Source organism: Lepisma saccharinum, chromosome 8 (assembly GCF_977018435.1).
Source record: "Lepisma saccharinum chromosome 8, izLepSacc3.1, whole genome shotgun sequence".
NCBI classification, from domain to species: domain Eukaryota; kingdom Metazoa; phylum Arthropoda; class Insecta; order Zygentoma; family Lepismatidae; genus Lepisma; species Lepisma saccharinum.
Window position 1 is genome coordinate 73,120,674 of NC_139236.1, and position 20,713 is coordinate 73,141,386.

Sequence of the window (20,713 nt, forward strand, 5' to 3'; positions counted from 1 at the left end):
GATACTGAAACAGATACTATTATGCCAGAACGATACTATGACAGTGCGATGAGTTACTAAAATGCAAGACAGCTGCATAATCAAGTTCCTCAAAGAATCTTTGGGTACTTTTAATTGACCTCCTTACGACGACATACAAAGTGTACATAAATACTTTATCTTGTGTGGCCTTATATCTTTAAACGGAAACGGACCATTTACTTTAAGCCACTCAGACCTAGTTCGAATGAAAACATTATATGCAGAGAAGAAAAAGAACCTTATAAAGTCACAAATATGTTTTACTTGTTTTGTCTTTGTTCATTTACCATAAAAGCTATTGGAATTAAGCATTTGAAGATGTCAGTTGATTTTGGTTTGAAAATATAGAGCTGTATAAAAACTTTAAACATTACATTTATTTTCTTGCATTTTCATGCCTTTCTAGTAAAAAATATAAAAAAACAATACGCACCAAAATTTTATGGGTAAATAACATACACATGTTGAGTGTATCTTCTTACTCCAGCCAGTTTAATAGATAGAATGCATTAAAATACACAGCTTGTTTCTTATAACCCCTATTGAGGTAATAAGGTGAAAAAAATTGTAAATTATTTTATAATTTTTGTGTGCTCTTTTTATTGCAGAATTGAGCTCATTATTTTATTCTGGGTACATTGGGTTACCAACTATGCAAGAAAAAAATATCAATGCTAGAAATTTAAAATTGTTGGCTATGTTAATTTTTCATGTTTCTTATTACCCCATGTGTTTCCTATTCCCCCACTCTCCCATAGTACCCTATTTTATTTTTGTATTAAAGCTTATAATTTTTGAAAAACACATTTTCTCCCAATTATTTTAATCTACGGCATATAATTTAATTTAATCACATAAAATTACAAAGAAGAAAATGCAGAGAAAATTGTAAAGGGAGTACCAAGAAAATACAGAACATGAAAATAAAACATATAAAAGGATTTATATCGACCTAGTACTGATCTGTGTAATACTCATCACAATTTTTATAAAAAAAATGTTTAATTTTGTAACACTTTAGCCCTGAAAAGTGTTTCAAAACTTATACACTGCTGATGTTTGTAAATATTTCATGCAACAATTTATACTACTGTCATTTCCTATTCCAATTCATATAATGGAATTTTACATTTATTTTTTTTTAACACTGAAGGAACATTGTGTTGCTGATGCAGGATTCTCTTTTCCGTTTTACACATCATTTCGTTCAATGCAAAAACTCATGTCACTGCCTGTAAGAAGAAACTACGAACATGGCAAGTAAATTTCAGAGGAAAAATGTAAAAGTTTTAACCTTCAATAAAGCTTATTTCAAATCATGGCTTATTTATTTGACATATGTATTTATAATTGTTATGAATTTAACACAATCAACCAATAAAGGCATATTCGTTTATCAGTAACATTGCAAATAAAAGTGCACTATCATGTGACTTTCTTGTTGATTATTTTTGTCAATTTTGTATCCGTATTGGCAAAAAATTTCCTATTGATCCTTCCACAATTAAGATCCAGATTTAAACAAAAACTTAAAACTGCACATGACAGAAAAATTTGGAAAACAATTTCAGATTGAGAGGATCGGAAAAAAAGAATAAGAACATTACTAAAAGACACGAGTGATATTAAATAATCATACTTACATTTAGAGGTAGAGCGAAGTAAGTATCAAAACAAGCCAGTAACACAAACAAGGCAGTAATAAAGTAATAAATGGCTGCTGTTCGCACGTTTGGAGTACTTGCTATGGATACTATGTTGATGACAGCAGTGAGAGTTCCGCTGACATTCTGGAAAAACAATCCACAAATTCTTACATACCCAACTGTAATGCACAATAATCACATTTGCTGTAAAATGCATGATCTTTCCAGTTTCTAATAAGATGCATAACAAAACACAAACAAACTTGATACTTTTCTAAGCTGAACACTCATTTATTTGCAATACCAAGCACTTTACTTTCTGCATAGAAAAATAATTGCTACACACATGTTGTCAGGGTCATAATAAGATGTAAATAGCACAAAGTAATATTATTTAAAAACAAGGTTGAATTCATAATTGGGAAAAGAGAGATGCGGTAGTATATAAATATGGAGAAACTAGTACTCACTTTATCTGCAAAACTGTTTTTTCTTCTTCGTTCTATTAATTTCAGTGGCTGCTGCCACCATCCTCGTAGGAACTTGTTGTACTGTTGCTTGGTGTGCACGCGGATAAAGAGAGTACTAGTTTCTCCATATTTAAGAAGATTGAAGATGGTGAAGAAACGAATTTTTGTTTTGTTTATTGTAGTATAAAATAAAATATAACAGCTCATTTGTAACTTGAAATATACTTCTCTGATGTTAGATACATCAAAACTTAAACAGATTAAACATTCATTTAAAAGCAATTCAAAATACAAAATGCTATGTAGAGCTAGATATAATTTCTCAGCAACTAACAATATCATGATGCTGTAGCTGCTAATATCCTGTTTTTAATATAACAACACAATTTGCCAGCTGAATGCTATTTTGTGGTATCTCCACTTTTCGTTGGAGATTACTTGATGACATTATCATGTTCCTTACAGGTTAACGAGCCATGTTCCGAAACGATGTACATGGTTTTCAAGTGGCGTGAATTATCAACATTAATAAAATGTTTGAGCAAATCTTGTAGTGTATTCAAAATCCTTACACATCAAATTTTAATCAGCTCTCAGTCCAGATGGACACACAACATAGTATTCAGCTGGCAAATTGTTAAATTGAAGCATTTTTGGTAAATTAACAATATCACTTTTTTTCAAGTTTGAAGGCAAATTTTCTTAGTTTACTGAATATTTTTTCAAAAATCCTTCATGTAAAGCAAAAGCCTTTTATTTTTTGTAGAAGAACTATGATAAGAGAGATAATGATAAATGATCATCATTGTAATTGTAAACTAATAGTTGTCCCCCAAATAATAAGAAAAATAATATAAAGAAGAAGAAAACTTCACTTACTGTCCCTAAAATCACAGATCCTGTGTATTTTGGAGGCAATTTTGCAGCCATTCCATACACCGAGTTTTGGTAGATGCCATTTACCACTGAAATGAACAAAACTCTTTTATAATACAATTACTAGAATTTTATACTTTAATATAAATTAATAACTAATTTAAAACAATTTAAATAAAGTATGACTACAGGCTCAAACATTTCTTCATGGATCTGTAAGACAAAACATTACATCACTTCATAACACAGAGCAGAAAATACGTTGAGCTAATAATAGTTTTCTTTTAATTTACGTATTTTACACGCAGGTACACACAATGAAGGCAGTCTCTTTTGAAATTAATTGGACAAACAACAAAAGCAGCTACGTGGAAGTATAAAACTTTACCTACTCAATACAATCAAAAAAGTTCTTGATTTGCTTGGCACAAAAGTTCTACTACAATGCAAACTACGTGGATACAACAATAATAATACAGGTAATGCCTTTTGTTATTGTTTTTCTGCTACACACCTGATACTTTAAAAAAAAAAAAAGTATAAAACTGCTCATGTTTAATCTCAGACAACTGTGGCCTAAATATATTGTCCATTTATTCTTTGACATGGATTTCTTCCAGAATTTAAAAATAAATAAGTTAAAAATAAAACAAAAAATAAGCTATTGCCATTAATGCAAACATCTCGTAAAACAATACTTACTATTGAGTACTATTACAATTGCTAGAGTTGCCCAGAAAAATGCCCCAGGCCATGCAGAAGAGTCCACCATTGCCAACACAACAGTGACAATAAATAACAACACTTCAATGAATATACTCCACACAATTCTTGTGGTAAGATTTCCCCTGGAAAATAAATACAAGACATTAGCCTTACCAAGAACTATAATGTTTTTGCTCCAATGCCACCCCAAAAATTAACTCATCTGGTACATATGTAACTAGGCACACTGTCAACAATTCCTGCAATTTCAAAATCTCCCACTTGATTAAGTAAAACTTAATCCATGCTTTGTGTGTAAAAAAAAACAAAAAAAAGCAACAATATGTAGTAATAATAATAATAATAATAATAATAATAATAATAATAATAATAATAATAACAACAAATTTCTAAAATTATTAAGACAAATTTCACGAAAATCAACTGAAAACATATAATATGTAATAAAGGGTTGAGTTGATGACACTTTGAACTGACACCAATGCCGATATTATCAGTGGTACTGATAATGATGCTTGAAAATGATAAGAATTGAAAGTTGTTCAAAATATAGATTAATGTTAGTCTGTAAGTTCTTTTCACACAAAACTGGTGCAAAATGAAGGAAAAAAACTTAGAATTTTGCATAATTTGCATGATGATTTGACTCCATGAAAGTGTCGGATAGCAATTTTGCGAAGTCCGTGAAAAACAAAAAATTCTGCAAAAGTATCGGCACAGGTATCGGTAAAAAAATTTCAACTGAAACTTTCCAAAACCGATACATCGGTATCGGTTCAGCCTTAGAGATTAGCACTTTTGATAATAAATAATATACATATATATATGAAAAAATATAAATATGCTGACCAAGGCAGTAATTTATTTTATTAAAAACATAAACTAAACGTAACGTTTCAACCTTCTAGCAAGGTCTTCATCAGACTCTGTATCAAGTACAAGTACATATATATATATTCTATTTACTGATTAATTCTATACCAATGTATTAATCATTGGCCCAATTAAATATTGGGCCAATAAAAGCATTGTGGGGTGTTGGGACACTGCCTTTGTAAAAAGTTAATTAAACAGTATTTCTTGAAGTGAAATTCGTCTCACTTTGATTGGTATAACTACTTCAAATATCAGAAAATTTTAATGACAATATAAGAATCTTACCCTATTTGAATAAAGATATTTAGCCAGTTGAAGATTAGATTTGGCCCCTGAGATGCGAAACCAAGGTACTGTAGAAAATAAGTTGCATAATTTGATTCCGTTCCTGTGTAATCCTTGCTGAGTTTGTACAAAACAAAATACTGCAAAGAAAGAAGAGAAAATTTATGTGAAGTTAATATTTTTTTTACATTTTAAGTCTACTTTATGCACAGATAATCGAATTTGGATTGGGCCTACCATTTAAAGTAGGATTAAAATCACTATGTCTCCACCAGGTATTGAATCCAGGGTCCCTTGATTACAAGGCAAGGACACCATTGGGGAAGCAATTATGAAGAGTACAGACAGAATGAGTCAAGTCAGAAATCATACAAAATCTTGGATTTTCCGAAAAACTTACAGACATTAACTGACGTCTTTTTTTTAATTTCACAGTTCGCAATTTATAAATTGTGAAGATTATGGTTCTCAAGATATGTATTACATATAATTGTATTACTTGCAATAATCTTATTACAAACACTTAAATAGTTTCAGACTTCTGAGTCATCTTATAATAACAAGTAAAATTTTGTTTAGCAAATTTACTTTACATAAAAAAATATTTTCTCCTGAATATTAAATCAAGCAACATGTCTGATAGATAACATTATTATATTTCTTTAAACAAAGTTAACAAAATAAGAGTGTAATATAGTGATCAATGCTACAGAATAATTCACTTCAACAATTCAACAAAATCTACAATATTATCCTCGTAATATCATATATTTTACTTCATTTGTTAACAGCTATACCAGTTTTGCATTTTGTCGGCATTATGCAGGATACTTTGTAATAATACAGAAAAATGTAAAATTTGATAAACAAATATTTTGAAGCTGTGCTTAGGGCACCTGGTTCAATGAAAAAAAAAATACCTCATACGTAGAAATCAGTAACTTGCTTTCAAATGGCAGAAAAACCTTCAATACATTTTGTGCAGTCTCCAGATGTGGCACCCACTCCTAACATTCTACATGACAATGGGTTAATGATTTTAATATTGATAAATTTGTAACTCCCAGGGACCCCCAAACAGCCATCAGCTCTAGGATTTCCATTTTACTTCCCTGGCCAGAATACAAAACAATATAACATACATGTTACCATGACTTACAACACTATTAACAATATTTGCAAATACCCTAATTTTAAACATCTTACAAATTAAAGTAAAAAATGCAGTCTCAACCAGGCATTAATTTCACCTGATTTTTCACTTCCACGGTTTTACATTGTGTGAAATTGTGGATACCACGAGTACACTGTTTAAACTTCTTTTATTACAATACTACTGACGGGTGAACAATATTTCTCCTGTGAAGATCATTTCATCAGTTGTGTTATGCTCTTGTTCAATTGTAGAGCGAACTAAGAGACACTAAAACTTTCTGTAGTAACTAGTAACTTAATATTGGCTGGCAAATACATAAATATACTTTTGTTTGCAGATGATTGTAAACTCAAGGAGGTCTCATCGCAACATGACGTGACAATTCTTCAAAATGCTCTCACAGAACTTGTGAAGTGGTGTCGTCAGTGGAATCTAGAATTAAACCCTCAGAAATGCTCTTTCCTTACTTTTTCCCTAAAAAAGAACAAAGTGGTGTCTGCTTATGCTATTGAAAACAATCCAATCCAAAAAGTTTTCACTCAAAAGCACCTATGTATTATCATGGATGAAAAACTCACTTTTAATTATCATATTATAGCTACCACTAAAAAAACCATGCTCATTCTTGGCCTTCTATACAGATTTAGTAAAGTTCAAAAGCCATCAACTCTTGCCTTATTCTTTAAATCTTTCATTTCGCCCATCCTTGAATACTGCTTCCCAATTTGGGCAAAACCAATCTTACCAGAATAGATACTGTTCTCAGTTTCTTTCTTGCCATTGTTTGCCATAGAATACCTTCTTTCAGACATGTATCCAAATCAGACAGCATGGCTGCTCTGAATATTCACTCCTCATCCTTTCGTCGTGATCTAGCTAACATGAAATTTTTATACAAGATAATAAATGTCAAAATCAGAACAGATCTCCTAATCAGTGAATTCACACTTAGGGTACCCCAAAAGCAAACGTGCAACCTGCAACTCTTCCACAACCCAACCACTAGGCTATCCCTTCTTCAACGCTCCTTGTTTTACAGGCTGCCAGAAATCTACAACAAACTTCCCCTGGAAGAACGTAATTTTTGTATATTACTGACCAGTTTTTATCTTTTGTTTCTACTTTATGTTGTTTCAATGTAAAATGGCCAAATAAGACTGTATCTGAAACTCTGAGTAAATAAATAAATATTGGATTTCATATTAAGAAGTTTTCTATTATATCATGTAAAACTCTAATATTTATAAAAATATTGTCACGTTTATATCTCTAATGTGCCATGGAATATATTTCATTTTCAAATAAGTTTGTTTGATACCATAGAGTCTATTTTTTTCCAATATTCACAAGTATAATATTTCAAGATTTCACATACCCGGTGGCCGCGGTGGCTCAGTCGGTAACGCGTCTGACTACCATGCTCAAGGTCCCGGGTTCGATCCCTGGCCGGTTCAAATCCGGGAACTTTTCTAACGGTGGAAGCGGCCCCGGCGCCTACCCAGCGTCGAATAACATGGGTACCTGGGGGAAACCCTGGGGGGTAAAGGCGGTCAGGGGCGTGATGCTGATCACATCACCCCCACTCACGACCGGATCAAGAAAGTGTGGGGCGTTACCCTCGCACCCCCTATACGCCTTCATGGCGTGGTGCTATGCACAGGGGAACACTTTATCTTTTCTTTTATCACATACCCCCGTGAGAGGGCATGGTAGCCCTTGGGAGTCTGATGACCACAGGTAAAGAACTGCTGATCTAGAAGATCATAAACAGATCTCCAAGTTTTCTGAAATCAAGGGGTGTAGTTCAAAAGTTAACTCAAACAGTCCTGTAGTTTACTGTTAACCCCAGATGGGCTTAAGTGCTGCTTTATTAAAGAACCCACCCTGGAGAAAAATCACAACTAATGTCACAAAATGCAGACATGGAAATTAAAGCATTTCTGAATATTGTGTCCATTTTAGAAACACAAATGTTACAAGTATATAACTTACGTCTCTGGCAGTAATAAACATATTCCAAGGCGTTAATGTTCCAATCCCATGAAGCATGAATGTCCAATAAACCAGCTTCCACCTGCAAAGAAAGAAAAAAATAGACAATTAAGAAACTGGAAGATCTCACTAATGTGAATAAAGAAACACTAGTCTTTATCAAATGGGTTTCTGTTTATGTAAAAGTCATGCTTCCAATACAAATTTGGAGTAGTACCCAAGTACTCAAGGTCATCAATACACTGATGATCATGATCCTTGGCATGTAAATGTTGATCGAAGCTGGGTTACTTTATAACTGGGACACCCCGTAGTACCACATAACTATTAGAAACTATATAACAGTGAATGCAATCAATGCAAGGATTATTTTCAATGCCTTCTGGAAATTATTGTATGAACATATGTAATTTTCAGAACTTAATATATCGTCGGTCCAATGACATAACTACGTTTTTTTTTTTTTTTTTTTTTTTTTTTTTTTTTTTTTTTTTTTTTTTTTTTTTGCGAAATTGAGTTATTAACATCGTTGTGATCATACCGGTGCCCTGCATCACCTGGCAAATCAGCGTAACTCAAATCCAATTAATAAGGAAGTTATGAATATTTTTTGATTTTGCGTATCTCAATTTGTTAAAAAATTTGGTATGTCATAGCGGCGTATCTTGACTTACGTCGTTATGTCAGATAAAGTAAATCCTAAACTGTTTTGCAAGTTGGTGTATCTTTTTGCTTACAGCAGAAAAATGCAACAATCGGGGCCAATACACTCACAAAGAGGAAAATAAAGCAATGCAGAAATGTATATTTCAGTGTTTACAAATCAGCGGTCACAATCTTAACAATAGCGAAACGGTCTAACAAAGGATAAGGAAAGAAAGAGGTAAAATGAATTGTTAGATACCTTTTGTTGATGTCGGAAATAGCACAATTTAACATTAGCGGCATGGTTTTTCGAAGAAGGATCAAAGCTGTATATTAAGCATTGTTTGTAAGCTCTCTTAGGCAATATGCAACGTTGTCAAAATACTCTCAAAGCTTTCAACTTGTCCCGATCATTTTAAGATCAGCAACCTTATGAATTAGATGGACGTCTTAGTGCTTTGGGAAGATGGCTCAAGAAATATTGTTCCATCAAGAGAACTACACGTGATCGGAAAGAGGAAAAATAACATCAAAGCCGGAATATTTGTAAAGTTTTACTGGCCTCCAGAATGGAAGTGGTACAAAGTGACTGTCATAGAAACATTGAATGAAGAATCTGCCGTATCATCTGACGAAGATGTACGCCTGTCTTATCTGCTGAAGAAGAATGACGATGTATCATCCCCTACACAAGAACAGGACGAGAGTGACTTTGATGCCGAAAGTCAATTTCTTGAAGATGTCAGTGACCCGGATGATCCAGATTATTTGCCAGGAAAATCGCAACATTGTGAAGCAAGAGGATGCAAGGATGAGGTCTTCGCCTCGTGTTCCAGATGTCACATCCTGCTTTGCTGGGATCATTTCGTTCAAGATAATGACTATATATTACACAAGAAACGGGGAGTTATTGACAATTCAAAATGTGTGGTAAACAAAGTGTAGGATAACAATTCTATAATATGTGATAGCAATGCCATCACTAGAGACCACATTGCAACAAATCCTGAAAGTTATGATGTCGACGGATCACCAAAAGAAGGCTCTACTACAGCTTCTAGAAAAGGAGGGAAGAAAAATCTGAGTAAGAAGTTACGTAATGAAGGCTATGAATACTTCAGTTCAACTACAGGGAAGGTTGTTAAGAAAAGAAGATTGCTGAAACCCCCCTGCACAGGCTGCACCGACAAAGGAAGAAAATGTTATGTACTGAAGAACAATGAGAAATCACGAATACTTATTTTAAATGGATTTTTCGATCTTGGAAACTTGCAACGTCGAAGGGAGTACGTAGCACGACACGTTGATGTAGAAGATACGAGACAAAAAACCACAAAACAAGCATCGAGACGTACAAAAACACAATTTTACTATCTTTCCCTGGATGGAACAAGGCTGAAGGTTTGCAAGAAGATGTTTTTGAATACTCTTGGAATTAGCGAACGATTTATACGTACGACAGTGAACAACATTCAAGAAACAGGCATATTACTAACCGAAAAACAAGGTGGAAGATACAAACATTTGAAAGAAAATGACGAGAGGAAGATCACATAAATCGCTTTCCACGAATGGAGTCTCACTATTGTAGAAAATATTCAAGAAAGGAGTATCTGCATTCTGATTTATCTGTAAAGAAGATGTATGAGATGTACAAGGAAGAGATTGACACAACATGTCGAGCATCTTTGCTAACATACACAAATGTTTTCAAGGGTATGAATCTTGCATTTCATCAACCCAAAAAAGATCAGTGTGGATTATGCATTACGTACAATGAGGGATCTGATGAAGATAAAATGAAGCTAGAAGATAAATTTAAGCAGCACGTTGCAGAGAAAAGTAAAGTGAGAGAATTGAAAGCAATAAGTAAGACTACAGCGACCTGTTCTGCTGTTTTTGATCTGCAACAAGTTATTCACTTGCCTATGTCGAAACACTCATCCGTGTTCTACAACAGACGTCTGGCTAACTACAACTTCACTGTCTATGAACTGAACACGAAAAATTGTCATTGTTTCTTGTGGCATGAAGGAATCAGCAAGTGTGGATCATGTGAAATAGCAACATGTCTTTACCAGTATCTAATGAAAGTGGATCAAGAAAAGAAGAATACAGTTCACTTATATGCTGACAGTTGTGTTGGCCAAAACAAGAATAGGATTGTGGTGGCTGCGCTTATGCATGTAATGCTAAAAGCAGAGAATATAAAAGAAATTGTGCTCAGATTTTTTGAGCCTCGTCATGGGCAAAACGAGGGAGACTCTGCGCACAGTGCAATCTCCAGATCGTTACGGAAAGTTGGAGATATATTTGTCCCCTCTCAGCTTGTACCCATCATAAAACTAGCCCGAAGAAACCATCCTTACATCGTGAACACAATGCAGATGGAAGATTTTCTGAATTTTAAGGCAATTGCTGAAGATCTGAGGCTTTTCCAGCTTAAGAAGACCGATGATGGTATTAAGTTCAGTTGGAAAGATATTCGTGAACTACGATTGCAGAGCAACAAGCCAGATACTATCTACATAAAAAACAAGTTTACTGCAAGAGAATCCCGCAAAAATCGTAGTAAAGAGATGCAATACTAAAGGTATAGCTGCGAGAATGACACCTCCATTGAACAAAGAATCTGTGAAAATAGTGCAAGAGAAATATGCAGATTTATTGTCAATGTGTGAAAGTCATTTTGCAGTTGTTCTAGACAGTGACTGCAAAAACGTTTATACAAATTTGAATCACTGAATCTGTTCTCCACTCTATTCCACAAAAATGTTTTATTGATGTTTATGTAATGTAGCCAAATTTTCTCCTAATATTTACTCTTGTTATGTAGTAATTTTGCATGTATAGCTTTTTAATTGTACTTGTAGTGAAGAATTTTGTAATTTGTACACGTACTTAAAGCATGTAAATCTAAAGAACTTCTAAATAAAAATAACCATTCACTTTGAAAAAAAAAAAAGCTTCATGAACAATAAAATCATAAATATTATATAGTTTTGCTCACATTTTGACTAAAAAAGAAGATTTCTCAAATCATGAAGCTGTAACTTGATACTAATTTGCATGGCGTATCTCAAAGATATTTCTGTGTGAGTAATTATTTTGATCTGACATACCGACGTATGTCAAGAAATTATGAAATTTCAAGCACGTAACGCAACACATGTAACATTCAACCACACTATTATACAGCAGAAACATAATAGAATTTAATGACAAACCAAATTTGTTATGGGGTAAATAGTTTTCTCACAAACATCTACGAAAGTGTGTGCGAAAACGTTTTTTGCTTCTCCTGAAAAGTTGGAAAAAATGAGATAGGTCGTTATGTCATTGGACCGACGATATTTCAAAGTGAGCTCCCACACAGCTGAATAGTTGGCACTCTCACTTTCAGTGTGAACAGTCCTAGGATCGATTTCTGGTAAGAGCTTCAAAATTTAAGTGTTTATCCAGCTTTGTGAGGATAATTGGAGAGCTACTTGAAAACAGAAGTGGAGGACTCTGGTCTCGAAGTGCTAACCATGCATACCCCGATGAAAAACTGCTTGGCAGCCTTGACCCTTACAGAAGGAAGATCTAGTCTCGTTGTCTACTCTGACCACTATGGCACATCATTTCCGTTATACCTTTTGAAAGGGTCGACCACCGCAGCGGAGTGGTTAGCACAGCATGCTACGACGCTAGGTGTCCCAGGATCGAATCCTGGCGTGAGCATGTGTGTTCTTTGAGAGTGTTCATTCATCAATTTCATCATATCAATCATCCTCATATTCGCGATTTGCCAATATTGGCAGAAAAGCGAAGTAAAATAAACCAATCAATCAAACACGTTTTGAGAAGAACTAATTCTTCAGAAAAATTATCAAATCCAGCTACTTGACAACACGATCGATGAGAATGAGAGAAGAGAGAGAGAGATCACAAACCTTTTCTACTCCCCATACAGCACACCAAGTTTCAGACATATTTCAGAAATATGGTTTCGCGTTGACATTACAGAAAGCATCACATGAAGTCCCAGTTTTGTTTCTGAAACATTGCAATGTTATCGTTTCATTGTCTAGTTTCTGGAACGTCTCGGAGACATTGCAACGTTGGATTCAGTCATCATCGGCCATCCGGGAAATTTTCTGAGGCGGCCATGTTGTGTTTACGTTTAACGCTGACCGGGAGTCGTGCACATCTTATGAAGAATAATGTTGTTTATTGAGTGGTAAGTTGAATATTATTAATACCAAAGTGTGTTTAATTGTGTTATACTTATGCACGCTATATATTTAATCTGTGTTGTGTAACGTGTGTGAGAACGTGAGTGGAAACAAGGCAGGCGTTATCAAACCAGTGTTTAAAGAAGTATTTCGTCTTGTTTGTTTAATTGAAAATACATGATGTGAAGAAGCATGGAACTTCTCGCACCTCATGAAACTAAAATAACAGGGAATAAAGTGCTTACCTATAAGCAGTGCACATTTATAGTATACCGAAAATAGATTGAATGGAAGAGACGGAAAGTACTTGTTGCTGAAAATGTATCATTTTTCGGTTACATTATAATTACCACCTTCCTAATTTTGTACAAAACTTGCCCTCTTAAAAAAAGTTTCTCACCTCCCTGTGCATAGTGAAGAAGCGTAGAATACTTTGAACTACATAAGTTGTTACGTTAGTAGTTTTTATCTAATAAGAAATACGTTTCTACAAATTCATTCTGCGATTTCGATACGTAAATCGAAGGCTGCAGCATTGTCACGTGCATTTTTTTTTTAGCTGTGTGGATTGTAGCTCGAGTTTTAGCGAACAGGCTACTACTGAAGATCACAGCATGATTTACATGGTGCTCCTATAATTCAGATTCTAATTTTACAGGACGCAATGAAATGTTGCTGCATTACAATTACCACAGCTTGAAGTGGGTGAAAGAACAAGTAACAGAAACAATATTTTTTTTAAATTTATTTGCTAACTAATTTTTGTGTTTGTGATTGCGATAATTTACCTTAAATCAGCAATGCACACAAGAAATACTTTTCCCAACTCTGTGATTACATTGCTTCAAAATATAATTGTCACATTATTGCAAACTTATGTAATCAGAATTTGATCTAAATATGGAATATACAGCATCCACCAAAGTAAAATTTTGACAGAGTGACTAGTGAAGCAAGCTTAGAGTTGTTTTACCAGGTTTTAATCTGTGCATGCGAATAATCTCTGACCTGACCTGGCCTGTTACACTGCCACACACATTCTTTAGTTATTGGTGGGTATAAAGATTACATTGGTGTGTGTGTTTACATGCAGGCAATCATTACTTTTTTACCTCCACACCATGCAGTTGGAAAAATGTATCATGTATGGACTAGTGTATCACGTGATGAAGATAATATTACATTCATAAATGGTTTGGTCCTAGTTCCAATTGTTTAATTACAATTTCATTATGGTACACAGGCATTTTTTTCATGGTTCAATGTCTGTTTACACATGTACTTCAGAGTTATAGCAATCACTTTCTGTGTTTTTGCTTTGAGATTAATGTTTCACTTACATGTACTTCTCAATTGCAATCAGCCATTTGTTTACTACCATCTTGATTACGGACTACTACTGCCATGTGTGCATGATGCAAAGGGGTTTCTTAATAAAGTTAGGCAAGTAAGGTTTAGGGCTCTTTAGTTTTCAAAAAACGCCTCTAAATGCTTTTGTGGTTAGGTTGGGTGGGCCATTTATAGCTCTAAGTGTTCCAAATGAAAAATGCCTTGTCGACAAATGCTTGCGTAAGGTACTTTTTTCGTGTTTTTATTTATTTGCTAATGAGTTGCACTTTGGAATTCCAAACAGTGGTAATTACTTTCACCAGGGTTCAAATTTATTGTAACAATAAATTCTACAATTTTGCAATACTTAATCTTCCTATGAAACTGAAAAAAATCATTAAACATTCGGAACCATTACCCTTCCAACACCTTATAATGTGATTTCTGGTCTTCAGTACTTCCTGCTATTCTCACAACCTGGTGAAAGAGTTCCATGAGTATTCTCACCACTTGGTGAAAGTAGTTACAGCCAAATTTTAAATTACTTCTGAAACTCAATTCTTACTAATTCAGCTCTCATTTGGTGGCTAAACCATTCAACAATAAATAGCCCATGTACATTGAAGTGCAATTGTAAACAAAGTAGATGTGGTACTGGTTTAAATGACTGCAATCCTCTGAAAGTGACACATGCCATGACTGGACACAGTGTATATTATAATAGAGTGACTAGCTTTGCCAGGTGATTCAGCTAGAACCTTTTTTATTACTTCTTTATTAGTTATGAGAGATACATGTTAATCAGCAATGGATAAGCAGCATGTTTCACTCATTTTATATTTTGTGTTGGCGTAGCAGTATGGTATCTTATGCAGGCACTGGAAGTATTGTCAGACTTCTAGAATATTTTATTTTACTGTTCTGTAATTTTATAAGTAGTTTATGTGAAATGCAATATTTTCTACTTGCTTAGTCAACGGGTTCAAATTATGGAAAATTTTGCATTTCAGTTTGCATACAAATGAATTATTCCTTATACAATTTATGATTTTTTTTCTTCTAGGCACTGTTTGCCAACACCAGCCAAATACTAAAGAGCAAGAGGTGTCTGATGTTGTGGCTTGTGCAGGACAAACTTGGCTAGACAGAGAAAACAAGTAAGTAATAACGTTCTGTGATGGGCTAATTTGTATTTTTTTTGGCTCAAGGAGTCATAAAAAACATTATGTTGATGATCCAAATTAACATGTAGAAATTACACATGTGCTGGATTCATTATTGTGCTTGTTTCAAAGTGTAATCTCCCATTATATACTCCATAATGTACAGTGATGGCATCAGCACCTTTTTTATAACTGCCACTAGCCACTATATTCATGTAAAGTCAAAGATAGCAAGAAATCTTAGCAAAACTCCCCCCCCCCCCCCATATTTGCCAAGTGTAAACACAGTAGTTATTTTCGGAATGATTGAAGATGACCGGACCCTTCTCAGATTTTCTTCATATTTGGCATACTCTCTAATTGAGGCCTCCCAAATCACGAAACGTCTAGAAATTGCAAAATAAGCAAAAATAAGGCGTTAGTTTTCGGGCTGGTAACAGTCTATTTTCGCGAAATTTTTTGTTTCACAAGCAAAATATATATATTGCTGATACTACCACGACACCAAATTTTAACTATGTTTGCCTAACCGAAACTAACCTAACCACACGTCAATGGATCACAATTATTTTGCAATTTCTAGATCCTGATACTACCACGACATGAAATTTTAACTATGTTTGCCTAACCTAACCACACGTCAATGGTTTGTGGGGCTAGTGTCAATAAAACTAACTCTCTAGCCTTCTTAAACCCGAAGGTTCATGGCTGCAGCAACACAGGCCTTCCATCTTTCCCTATCTTGAGCAAGATCTATATACTCTTTTCCATCCCTACCGATTTCCCTTAGGTCCATCTCAACGTTGTCCCTCCATCTTCGTCTTGGCCTTCCTACAGGTCTCTTACCATCAGGTTTCCCAACAAGAATCCTGTATACTCCTCTTTCCTCTCCCATTCGTGCCACATGGCCTGCCCACCTAAGTCTTCTTGATTTAATTATTCTAATAATATCTGGACATGAATACAAATTATGTAGTTCTAAATTATGTAACCTTCTCCACTCACCTGTCTCCTCATCCCTTTTAGGTCCAAAGATTTTCCTAAGGATTTTATTCTCAAATACTCTCAATTTATGTTCCTCTTTCAATGTAAGGGACCAAGTTTCACATCCATATAATACTACAGGCAAAATTACTGTTTTGTATATTTTAACTTTTAGTTTCTTAGATATTAAATGAGAAGACAGAAGTTTATGAAGAGAGAAGTAACATGCATTTCCTGAATTAAGCCTACTTTTTATTTCCTCTTTAATATAATTTTCATTTGTTAATATTACTCCTAAGTATTTGAATTTGGAAACTGGTTCAAACGAGTTGTTATCAATAATTAGATTTTGATTATTACCTAACACTTGGTTTCGGCCTGTAAGCATATATTTAGTTTTCTCTTTGTTAACTTCCAAACCTATCTCTTTAGCAGTTTTGAAAAATATTTTAGCATTATTCTTAATTGTATTCACATCATCCCCCAGTAAGTCTACATCATCTGCATATGCTAACAATATGCTAGTGTCAATAATTCACAATTATTTTGCAATTTCTAGACGTTTCCGACAAATTTTAACTTCAGATTCATCATTAGCAGGCCTCAATTAGTAAGTATGCCAAATATGAAGAAAATCTGAGAGGGGTCCGGTCGTCTTCAGTCATACCTTATTTTCTTTCTTTTCGTAAAATGAAATGAAATGCAAACTTCTTTTCCAAATAGTAATAACCCGTGATGCAACAGCCCGTGAGGACCAAGGCCTATCTACCGACCGCCAGTGATGATTAATTGATTTGGTTTATATTACTTTACTTTTCTGCCACATTTTTGCTAATTGTAAAGATTATTATTATTATTAGAAATTCTTTATTCATGGATGCAGTTCAGCCACGGCCAGGCTGGGATTCTAACCTGGAACCCCTATCATTGCAGTGGAATGTGCTAACCACTCCATGGAAATTTGTGCGATATTCTGTCTTAAACTGTGATGAACAAAGGTCTTTTTGGTTAATAAAAAGTGGCCTTTGGTTAGAAGCCCTAGCGAGGCATAGGTATGCTTTTGCTCATATTTCTATCACATCCTCTTATCAGTTGGCTGCAACAAACAAACACACAATGTATTTATTAAGACTGAAATGTAAAAATATTTTGTAGCCCTGTAGAACAGATATGGGTTGCAGAAGTTCAAATATATGGCTTGCTTTTATTTTACTCAAGGATAGTTTCATGTCAATTGTGGGTCATTCCATGTCAAAGCAACCAAGTAATTGGTTGCATGACCATTTTAGAAAGAAAAAAAAATCATTTTTAGTACAAATGTTGGTACATGTTTGTAGATATTAAAAACAATATCCCAAAAAAAGATTGTATTTAGTTCTCCTGGGCCAGCCATTTTTCCAACAATTGCCCGTGACTTTTTTTTGCTCATGTAGAAGTTGACGGATTTCACAGATCTTCAATTGTCATACCTTGTAATTTTAATTTCTGGTAAGTCAACTATTAAAATCCTATGTTACTATATTTTCCGATTTTTTAAGCCCAACTTTAAAAAAGAAAAAGGAAATGCTTCATTCATTATTCTAGGTATACATGTAGCTTAACATTACACACCAACGTCACAAATTAGATCGCATATATTATGTCATATTTACCAAACAAGTTGAGTCTAAAAGTTGAGATTTTTACTGTGAGTTAGGTTCATGCAGGGCTTCCTCCATGCCAAATTTCAGAATTTTTCAAAAGGACCCATCTGAGAGATTTAAAACCGAAACTGTCAAAATTCCATAAACAGCCATGTTTCTTGACCCGGTCGTGAGTGGGGGTGATGTGATCAGCATCACCCCCCGGGGTTTCCCCCCGTTACCCATGTTATTCGACGCTGGGTGGGTGCCGGGGCCGCTTCCACCGTTAGAAAAGTTCCCGGATTTGAACCGGCCGGGGATCGAACCCGGGACCTTTAGCATGGTAGTCAGACACGTTACCAACTGAGCCACCATGGCCACTGTCTTGTTACCCAAATTACCACCTTAATTTTTGTTCTTAGGATGCAATTTTGAGCAAAACATACTTGAATATCATAGAAAGTATGATTCATTAACTACAGAATGAATTTTGTTTCAGGTCTCTAGCTTTACTGATTTTTGAGATATTAAGGTTTCCGTAATTTGCTACATGAGAAAAAGAACACCTTTGTAATGTTGGAAAAAGGATGTTCCAGGAAAACTAAAGACAATAAATATTTTTGAACATTGTTTCTGATATCTAGAAACATGTACTAATAAGTTTTTTTTGTCTAAAATGGTCACACAACCACCATTGGAGGGTTTCTACCAACAAAAGGAGTTTGAGAACTTATGATCCTCAATTTTAATGAAACTCAGCACATTTCATCTTTCATTGTGGTGAGAAACCACATGATTTTTTTGGTATTTACCTTGAATTATGACCCTTTCAACTTTTAGTTATTCCTTTTCTTTTATTCCATTCCCAAACTTTCCAGTGTGAGCTGCAGTGTCCTAGAAGAAAAAAATTTTGTCGCTCTTCAAATTATATAATGTGTTTTGAGATTTCACAACGTTAACCGAACAATATAGATTTCAGAGAAAAATGTGACATTCATATTCCAGCATATTAGTAAAATATTACCTGGTTTTGGCCCAAAAACAAGGTTTACTAGAATTTCGATTTTTTTAAAGGGAAAGTTACACCAACTCAAATATTTTTAAAGTAAAGTTTCATATATATAATCTAACTTACACAGAAATAAAATTGATGGTGTTTTCATTCCTTCTCTGATTTTAAAAAAAATGTATATGACATTTTATAGTTTTCAAATTATCTCTAAGAATCTAGATATCACAGAATCAATTTTTGGAGTATACAATTTTAAATAAGGTTTTCATGGATGCCAGGAAGGTGTCACCTTAAAATTTCATACTTCACCCATATAATTTTATTTCAGTCACAGTCATTTGAGTGAATTATTAAAAGGATATTGCAGAAATATGATAACTTTGAATTGACGGTGTTTCTTTCAGGGAGTGACACTATTATGGAGAAAATATGCCTCCCCCCTCCCTTTTGAAATAAAAATCAGTGCTTGGCCCTATCTGAAAACATCCTATGGTCAAACATGAATGTTTTGTTCTTACCTTTATAATTACTAATATTAGTTTATTTACATTTACTATGACAAAGACACATCTTAAAAAGTAGTTGAATACTACTATAACTTTTTAATACATGGAATAAAATTAACGAGGAATGTAACTTGTAGTACAATTTGTAGATTTGATCCCTCGGTTTAGAATGAGACTTTGTGTAGTGTTTGAGCACGTTATAGCTACTGATATACCAAGGTACTAGCATGCACTAGCCAGCCATTTTCAACAAAAAGCACTTCATAGTTTTCCAACCGCTTCTCAAGTAGTGAAGATATTGTCCAATTGCCAAGTGGATCTGGTGGTCCAGTAGTAAGGCACCAGTTTGGCTTTTCCTTCCATGCCCTGCGTTCCTGCCATCCATGAAAACGCTATTTAAAATTTTATACTCCAAAAAATGTGCTTCAATGATATCTAGATTCTTAAGAGTTAATGTGAAAAGTATAAAATCCGGTAGTCATTAAAAAAAAGCAGAGGAGGAATTAATCACCTTTTAGTTTATTTCTGGGCTAGTTAGATGATATATCAAACCTAAGAAAAATCGAAATTGTAGTAAACATTGTTTTTGGCCTAAAATCTGGTAATATTTTACTAATTTATTGGTGTACTAAAATGTGAATGTGATACGTTGTCATATTTTCTTTCTATTATTTTGGTAATGTTGTGAAATTTCAAAGAAGTTTGAATAATTTGTAAGGGAGCTAGAATTTTTCTTCCAGGACAGTGCAGCTCACACTTGGAGGCTTTGGGAATGGAAGAAAGAGGAATTACTGAACAACTTAGAGAGAGAGAAAAACTATGGTTTCTCACCACCATGAAAGTATTATTAAATGTGCCGAGTTTCATGAAAATTTGAGATTATGGGTACGGTGGTCTGGTTGAACTGATGTGGAATGACCTTATGCAAAATTTTGTTTCTTTAAATGATATTTCTGCCCACAGAATGCTAATTCAGAATTGATGTTACATGACATTATTCTCTTTACAGGTAAAACTGAATGTTGTTCCACTGAGGCTGTCTGAGTGAGAACTTGTGGTCTGCAGAAATTTCAACTGAACAAAAAAATGTATTTAGACAAAAAAATAAAGACACTTTTGTGAAAAAATATATATTCCTTTGATAATATTTATCCTTTTATATTTGTTTCATGTGAGAATTGTTGTTT

At 34.2% G+C, this 20,713-nt stretch overlaps 1 protein-coding gene and 1 long non-coding RNA gene across 2 annotated transcripts in view; one reads left to right on the forward strand and one right to left on the reverse strand.

The window, feature by feature from the left end:
- Ent2 (Equilibrative nucleoside transporter 2) overlaps positions 1–20,713 on the reverse strand; it is a 127,620-nt gene that overhangs the window by 10,183 nt on the left and 96,724 nt on the right. The window contains exons 4-8 of the mRNA XM_083126923.1: positions 8,049–8,130; positions 4,901–5,040; positions 3,716–3,861; positions 3,017–3,102; positions 1,665–1,811 (exon numbers count right to left, since the gene is read on the reverse strand). Of these exons, the coding sequence (XP_082983049.1) occupies positions 1,665–1,811; positions 3,017–3,102; positions 3,716–3,861; positions 4,901–5,040; positions 8,049–8,130 (601 nt within the window). The remainder of the gene's footprint in view (positions 1–1,664; positions 1,812–3,016; positions 3,103–3,715; positions 3,862–4,900; positions 5,041–8,048; positions 8,131–20,713) is intronic.
- On the forward strand, positions 12,842–20,635 carry LOC145991553 (uncharacterized). The gene is made up of 3 exons (XR_014442071.1): positions 12,842–12,915; positions 15,303–15,396; positions 20,536–20,635. It is a non-coding gene; the product is annotated as an uncharacterized LOC145991553 (long non-coding RNA).